This window comes from Mustela lutreola, chromosome 14 (assembly GCF_030435805.1).
Source record: "Mustela lutreola isolate mMusLut2 chromosome 14, mMusLut2.pri, whole genome shotgun sequence".
Lineage (NCBI taxonomy): Eukaryota > Metazoa > Chordata > Mammalia > Carnivora > Mustelidae > Mustela > Mustela lutreola.
The window spans coordinates 52,763,802-52,772,348 of NC_081303.1; the positions used below are offsets into that span (position 1 = coordinate 52,763,802).

An 8,547-nucleotide genomic window follows, 5' to 3' on the forward strand; every position below is an offset into this window, starting at 1 on the left:
AGAGAGAGAGATGTAGGTTTGCATGGGCTTAGCAGTATGAACTTCCAGTCACCAAAGCATACTAGTTGCAGGCATTGCTGAGTGTCCAATCTGCCACAAGATTACCTTCTGCATAATATAGAATGCCTTATCTGTTATAATGCTCTTCCCCACAGCATCATTCTTGACCAAGGGATTTATTGCAGAGCAAATGAAACATGGCACTGGGTCCATTCTCAAGGAGTTAACAAGTGTAATCTTGATTTTCCTTATAGAACAACTGAAAGAATGGTGGAATGGCCTTCTGAAGCCTTATCTATGATGTCAGCAATACCTTTCAGGGTTCTGGGTGGTATCTTCAGGATGCTTTATATGCTCAGCTTTTATGTGTAGTGAGATTTCTTCCATAGAGTTCATGGGCAAGGAAATCAAGGGAGAAAAATGGAGGAGGGCTTCTCCATCATTATTGCACGTAATCCACAAACATGTTTGCTTCTCGTTTTGATGACTTTGAGTCCTGTGGGTCTCAAGATTTGAGTTCCAAAGAGAGTAATGCTTCTGACAAGTAACATGACAATGATGAGATTGAACTAGAAGTGGAGACTTTGACCTGGTCAGATTAGTCTCCTGAATTAACAGAAAAAGAATAAGGTTTTTGCGCTAATTGGAGTGATTTTTTTATCAAGGCAAAATTAGGTTGACTCAACAATGCAGACAATGGAGTGTATGCATAGAATGCAGGAGATTCTCAAGTGCCCCTGATAGTCTCAGGTCCTATCATTCAAGTCAGTGCAAGACTATCTTAACCCAGTTCAGGCTGGACATCTAATGGCCCAGATCCTTTAGGAATGAAATGTTGGGTAACCTTACCAGGCAAGAAATTATGACCAATAGAAATGCCTGCATGGGATATTAATGCTAATTAATATTAATGTTAATATTGATATTAATTGTTATACATACCAGCTAGGATCATGTGATCACTTGGAGAATCATGGGCTGTAATAAAAACTATGCTTTTCCCTTATTTTGATATGAAATTTTTTATGTGTACATGCACATATCACACAATTTTTTTGTTTTCTCCCTTTTCTGATCCTCTACTAGTATAAAATAAGTTGCGTTAATAGTAGTTAATTTCACATCTCCCTATCTAAGTTATAGAATATCAGTGAGGGGCGGATGAGTGAGGAACTAGAAAAGTGGTATCACCAAGAGACAGAAAAGGAACTTTGTATCCTTTTTGTGGAAAGGGTTAATCTGCTTTTAGCTGTATTAGGGACAGTTGTACCGTGTTAGGTGGAAGCATGATTTTGCCAGTTTCCATTTTGGAGATCAGTGTAGTTTGAGAGATATGTATATGAACTGAGCTGACAAGGGGTATACTGTGGTAGCTTTGTGATGTGTCCACTTGGCTAAGCTTAACTACATTTTCCAGAATTTTCTGTGTGTTTCTGGATATGGTGAAACACAGCAGAATGTCTTATGGGAAATTAGAAGGGGGAGATGAGGCAGCAGCCATTCTGTATCTTACACGCATCGTCATTCATCTGTTGGCCAGGTCTCTAGCTGCTCCAGCTTCCACTGGATCTTCCTTCAACTTCTACTCTTGGGCCAATGAGGGAATTTATTTCCATGTTGAATGGCCTTGGCTTCTGTAGGACAACCACACAACTAAGGTCAGAGGCACTAGGAATTGACATAGGGTTAGACTGTTGTTATGGCCTCCATCCTTTGTTTATGGGTTCCTGATTGTTGTTGCCATACTTTATATACACCTTCTTTCCCTCACTGCCTATTTTGCAACTCCCCAGCTCCACTATCAGACACAGATCCTAGGGATTTGACTTTATGGGATTGTCTGGGTAAGACTGGTTCTTTATGTCTCATATTGGAGCTAAGAGTCCACAAGACAGGCAGTCAGGGAGAAAAGATGGTATATAATCTCTTAGTGGTTTCACCTCATTGGTTGAACCCACACTGAAATATTTCTTTTGGATTCTGGAAATGAATACTTTCTTGTTAGAAATACAGAAGGAGCAAATATGGTGTCACTAATCAATCTTTAATTTTCCCCAACATCCAGAAATGCATCATTTTTTTTTCTCTGAAAAATCAAGATATAAGACCCTAAATATTACTAATCTTTCTCTGTTAGCAATAATTAATAGAAAAAAAAAAGGTGATAGAATTCAGGAATCAGGAGAAAAACAAACAGCTCAGAAAATCCACACATATACACACAAAAATGTTAGCTTCTGAAAAAGTCAGTGATGACTAGGACATGGCAATTTTTCTCTTCAAAACTGCAATAATTTCCCACCACAGAGAGGTGCTCTCACCCTTGGTTCTCCAATACTTGCAAACCACTATAGTCCTTAAAGGTTGTACAGAAAATTTTCAAACATAATATTAAACATAAGGCATTTTCATTTAAAAATTGTTATATGGGGGCGCCTGGGTGGCTCAGTGGGTTAAGCCGCTGCCTTCGGCTCAGGTCATGATCTCAGGGTCCTGGGATCGAGCCCCGCATCGGGCTCTCTGCTCAGCAGGGAGCCTGCTTCCTTCTCTCTCTCTCTGCCTGCCTCTCAGTGTACTTGTAATTTCTCTCTGTCAAATAAATAAATAAATAAAATCTTTAAAAAAAATTGTTATATGCCATAGCATGAAAACAAATAATTTTTCAGCCTTTATAAAACAATAGTTTGCCTGTGATTAAGTCATCCTCCCCCTCCCCTTGAGCCATCATGTCAAAGGAACAATAAACCCCTCATATGTTAAGTTTTTGATGTATTTGTTATGTTTTAAATTAATACTCTTTGTGCACACCATAAGTGAGGTTTTCACCTTATCTTGGCATATTGTATATGTACAAAATTTTGTACACATTTTTCCTAAGCTACTTAAAACATTGTAATTTTTACTTATTTGTAAGCTGCTGGTGATTTTGCCTGAAAGGGCAGCTGTTTACAGGAAAGGCTTTTCTTCTTCTATTTGGCTATTTTATAATGGAGGGAATATGGCATTGTGGTCAGACATTAGGCTTCAGAGAGAACTATGAATTTAAAGCCTTGCTCTTCCTTGCCCCGCCTAGAACCAACAGCATGCCTCAACATCTTTATGCCTTATTTCTTCCCATTGGTAAAATGGAGGAGGTAACAAAATATCTACTTCCAATAGTTGTGCAGCTTAAATAAGCTAATTCATGTAAAGTCCTTCAAATAGTGCCTGGCATATGGTAAATGCTCAATAAATGTTACCCAATTTGATATTATCTTCTGGCTTGCTAATAAACTACAAAAACATACAGATCCAAAGGACAATATTTATAATTAACAACAGAAAAAAGAGGAAAGATTTTAGCCAATAAAGGTAAAATAGTGTGTCTTTTAAATATAGGCCTCTACACAGAGATATTGATAAAATAATAAAAGTCAGGCCAATAGATGCACATAACTGTTTTATAACTAGCAGTTAGGTGGTTAACTCTACAGAACTTGGAAATGAAATTGTAAAGTAGGACACGTTTCCTTCTGCAGTTTCTCCAGATTCCCTGTGAATTTGTACTGGGCCCATAGATATATCCAAGCACTATTTGGCAAAACATTACTTTTCAAAAAGTGGGGACAGCACATAATTACCTCTGCATGATATTTCTTTGGTAATTTGCAGATAAATTGATAAAAATATCTCGACTACGAGGCAAGCAGAGTATTGATTGCAATTTACTAGGCTATAAGAAAAAGTGATTTTTCTCTCAAGTTTTAATACAAGTACTTACTTGTTTTACTTTATGGCCAATACAAGCCTCCTATCAGCAGCTCAAAGTCTTCATGGAAAAATCCCATGATTACAAATACTCAAGATTGATTCTATCTATTTTTTGCAAGTATTTACCTGTGTGTTATTTTCCTGTTGAGCAATTTCTAAAAATCACATTTCCTATAGCTGGAAGTTTTATTAGTTCATTCAATCAATATATTTCTTAAGTTCAGTATCTTCAGAACTCCCTAACTATATTTTTTTCTAAAAGAAAAGCATGAAGGTCACTGATCTTTCTTCCTTCTTCAACATATTTTAACTACACTTACATTCACACACACACACACACACACACACACTCATACACACACTTCATATGTTACAAATTCATTCCAGTTCTGTTTTCATTTCTTGTTTATTTTTACTTTTGTTGACATGCAGTGTCTTTTAAGGAAACTTAATTAATTCTTTGTTCTGAAGGGAAGCTAGACTCTATAGTATTAATTGAAGATGAAATGTTTGGGCACTATATTGACTTTTGTCTAATTATTTACGTGTTTCATTTCTTTCATGAATTGATTTCCAAGGAAACTGTGTGCCTGTAGAGTTCATTTATTACTGACAATTATCCCGCCTACAGCAGCATCGAGTCCATTTAGCTCTGGTTATAACTTGGTCCACCTAACCAGAAATATGCTTCTCCACTGATTGTGGCATTTTGGATTCCTCACAGGTTAATCAACAATATCAAAGCAAGAAAGTAAAGTGAGATTCAGTTAATTTATTGAGAGCAGTAGAGATTTTTTAAATGGTATCAGTGGTGACATTGGTCTATGACAAGGTTACTTTGGCGTTTGACAGCTCTGACATGTTACTTCTGGCAAACAGTTCTTTAGCTCTTGGGAAGTAGTGTGAATACCTGTGCATCATAGCTGGTCACCCATGACTCTTCACAGCCACCCAGTCCTCATCTAGAATGCAGTGGTGGCTTTTAGCTCCATAGGGTATCAGGTCACCCTAGGTAGTTCTATGTATGGGAACAGGAACTGGGGACAGTGAAAACAAATTTTAATTTATCCAGGATCATGCAGCTACAATACAATCATTCATTGTATTTCATGAATGATTTATTTATTCCAAAATTAGTTGAAAAATTTTCTATAAATGTATTGGCACATTTAAAAATTTCTTGGAGCCCCTTTTCCGTGGAATCTGAGCTAGCCTTCGCAGGTTTTGCGTCCCCACTCTAGAACCGGATCACCATGGTGACTGGACAGAAGTTGATGAGAGCGATTCGAGTTTTTGAATTTGGTGGACCAGAAGTGCTGAAACTCCAGTCGGATATTGCAGTACCAATTCCAAAAGACCATCAAGTTCTAATCAAAGTCCACGCATGTGGTATAAACCCAGTGGAAACATACATTCGTTCTGGTACTTACAGTAGAAAACCGCTCTTACCCTATACTCCTGGTTCCGATGTGGCTGGCATAGTAGAAGCCGTTGGAGATAATGTATCCACTTTCAAGAAAGGTGACAGGGTTTTCACTACTAGCACCATCTCAGAGGGCTATGCCGAGTATGCTCTCGCAGACGATCACACCGTTTACACACTACCAGGAAAACTGGACTTGAAGCAAGGAGCTGCCATTGGTATTCCCTATTTTACTGCTTACCGAGCCCTGCTCCACAGTGCCCATGTGAAAGCTGGAGAAAGTGTTCTGGTTCATGGGGCTAGTGGAGGAGTTGGACTAGCAGCATGCCAAATTGCCAGAGCTTACGGCTTAAAGGTTTTGGGCACAGCTGGTACTGAGGAAGGGCAAAATATTGTTTTGCAAAATGGAGCCCATGAAGTGTTCAATCACAGAGAACCTAATTATATTGAAAAAATTAAGAAATCTGTTGGTGAAAAAGGAATTGATGTGATCATTGAAATGTTAGCTGATGTAAATCTTAGTAATGATTTGAATCTTCTGTCATATGGAGGACGAGTAATAGTTGTTGGCAGCAGAGGTCCTATTGAAATAAACCCACGGGACACCATGGCAAAGGAATCTAGTATAATTGGAGTTGCTCTGTATTCATCAACCAAGGAGGAGTTTAGGCAATTTGCAGCGGCCCTTCAAGCTGGAATGGAAATTGGTTGGTTGAAACCTGTAATAGGTTCTCAGTATTCGCTGGAGAAGGTGGCCCAGGCTCACAAAAATATCATCCATAACAGTGGAACTAGTGGGAAAATGATTCTTCTCTTAGAATGACTAATTCTTTCATGTCTTCCTAATGTAGTTAGAGGGTTCCTGCCCCAGTTTTACTCACACTATCTTTGCTCTAATCAGCATGTGTTGGATTCAGTGAGTTTCTCATGTTAAAAAACAAGATATATCTTTAGAGATGTGGTCATTGGAGTACAATTTATTTTACAGCTCACAATATTCTTTACGCCTGCCACCTGCCTTGAATCAAGAAGTCATTATAGTAGGAAGTAGAATGTCAGTAGTCACTTGGCATTGGGTACATTACAGAAATGCCTGGTACTTGATCATTAATTCCACACGTTTGACAAAAGCAAGTTAATTCAAAATGAGGCTGTGTGGTTTCCAAGCCTGCTTGTTCTTATGAAGGTTCTTTAGTATCTGGTTAGCTCAGAACTGTATCATACTCTGAAGATTTTCTGGACTAAATAAGACCCCTTTTCTTAACGTCTCTCATCTGGATCTGCAAGTCTCTTGCAAGGGCAAGATAATGTCTAGAGAAATTTGTTTTTTAACAAATAGTTTTCCAGCATTTCCCCAAATATTAGTACATCCACTGTGTTGGTGGTTGATTGCTCATTGTCCATATATTCTGAGAAGAGGACAGCCTTACTTTTGGTGTAGTAAGATAGGTAGGTACATAGTCTCCTGACAGATACTTCTTGATTGATTTGATTTTCAAACTAGATTTAGAATTATCTGTGTAATGGGAGTCATATGTTTTTATTTAAATTAGTAAACAAGTTTGACACATGAAAAAAAAATTCTTGGGGAAATATACATGATAAATGAGCATAATAAAGTTAAATAGCAAAAGTTTAGAGCTGCGACAAGCAGAAAAGTTAATTAATAATGTATAGAAATTATGACATTAGTTGAACTTCTGCCCAATCAGAATCCTTTCTTCAGTTATACTTTTTCTGGAATATATTTCTTTAAGCAAAAGCACTTAGAGATTGTTACAGAAGAACTATATCCCAGAGAAAACCTATATGTAATAGATCACTAGTGGCAGGCATATTGATTGACATTATTTAGCCAATCAGTTGATATATTATTTAAATTCTGAAATTTTGAACAACTACAGATACAGTGTCCTTAAACATACGAAGCAACATGGTATCTTCCATTTCCCTCATTTACCTTATCTTTTTTTCTTTTTCCTACTCTTATTGGAAAAGGATTAACTCAGTAGTTATGCTGTAAAAGACTGAGTAATTAAAAAAAATAATAAAAAGTTTGTTTCAAAGATGTTCTACTCTGAAGAATCTGAATGAAGCAATTATTCCTATGGAGATTTTTAAAAAGCATTTTTTATTCTCTTCTGCCCAGAATTGAGCTGGGGATGAACCTCTCTGGGGCTCCACTCTGGCAGCATTCTGCTAAGATGAAATTGGGCTGCCAATGACATGGCAGGAGGGAAAAATGTAAAGACAGCTAACGAACAAACATGAGCTCCAGACATGCATTTGAAACTGACTCTTCATGGACCAAAGGGTAAGTCAGGTATGGGACTTTCAATGACTAAGGTCCATAATGATATGGCATCCTTTCAACGGAGTAAGAAGACTCTAAGACAGTCCCTTTCCTCATGTAAAACTGTGGGGGGGGGGGGAAACTCCCTTCAAAACTTCTGGTAGCAATGGGGATGTAAATACAATGACCGTTTTTGGGACATGACCTCCAAGTTTCCTGCTAGACGCAGGTCACCCCTGCCACCAACCTTGGTCCTGGATGGTGATGATTCAGAAGCACCCTGCTGTGGCTAGAGCTCTGCCCCAGATACCTTGTATTTAAGGCAACCTTTCTTCTTAGCCATTCGGGTGATAGGATAGGATCCAGGTATCTGACGCTGCTTCTCTCTTAACTGTGACCTCTATGAATGTTTGCACATCCCATCTGAAAGGTTTTAGAATGCTGAGAAGGACTTTTCATGGTGCTGCCTCATGGAGCTTGAGCATTGAACTCTGTTCCTGAGCTCTTTATGCTATTTGTCTGTAGAAATTTGGAACAGGAATCATACTCACAGAATGGGACTCATTGAGTAGAAATATCAAAGAACCTTATTTTTATCCTCCTCTGTCCATCCCACCCCTGGCCGTGAGATCCATTTTGCCTTCGTTTCTCTCGGGTGGAAGTAGGGCATATCCTGTGCCTGTCCTCGTCACTTTTAGTTAATGAAAATCCTCAAGTAACTCCCAGTTTTCCACACACATTCTCAGCTTGGTTATTATTTTGTTCAACCCAGTGTATTAATTTAAACATTATGAACGTCACTTAAAATTGAGATACCCCTCCCCATCAAGGAATACATTTTTGATCCATGCTGAGTGTTGTTGTCTGGCATGGAAGTTCATACCTGATGAGTTATGAGGTACATGCCTGGTGGTTGTTTAAATCGGACTCTCTCTCCTGGTGTGTGAGGAGAGTTTCACCTGTGGTTCCCTTGAGGAGAACCCAGAGCAACTTTATTCTGGCTGGTTACTTTGGGCCATTGATTACATCTTGCCCTATGCAAATGGTCTGTTTTCAGGAATACATATAGAACTTCAGGTTT

General features: G+C 38.4%; 1 protein-coding gene across 1 annotated transcript; it reads left to right on the top strand.

The window, feature by feature from the left end:
- Positions 1-4,945: 4,945 nt before the first annotated feature.
- On the top strand, positions 4,946-6,747 carry LOC131815034 (quinone oxidoreductase-like). Its single transcript, XM_059146624.1, has one exon. The coding sequence runs from the start codon at positions 5,004-5,006 to the stop codon at positions 5,994-5,996; it is 993 nt and encodes a 330-aa protein (XP_059002607.1). The 5' UTR covers positions 4,946-5,003; the 3' UTR covers positions 5,997-6,747.
- The last annotated feature ends 1,800 nt before the right edge of the window (positions 6,748-8,547 follow it).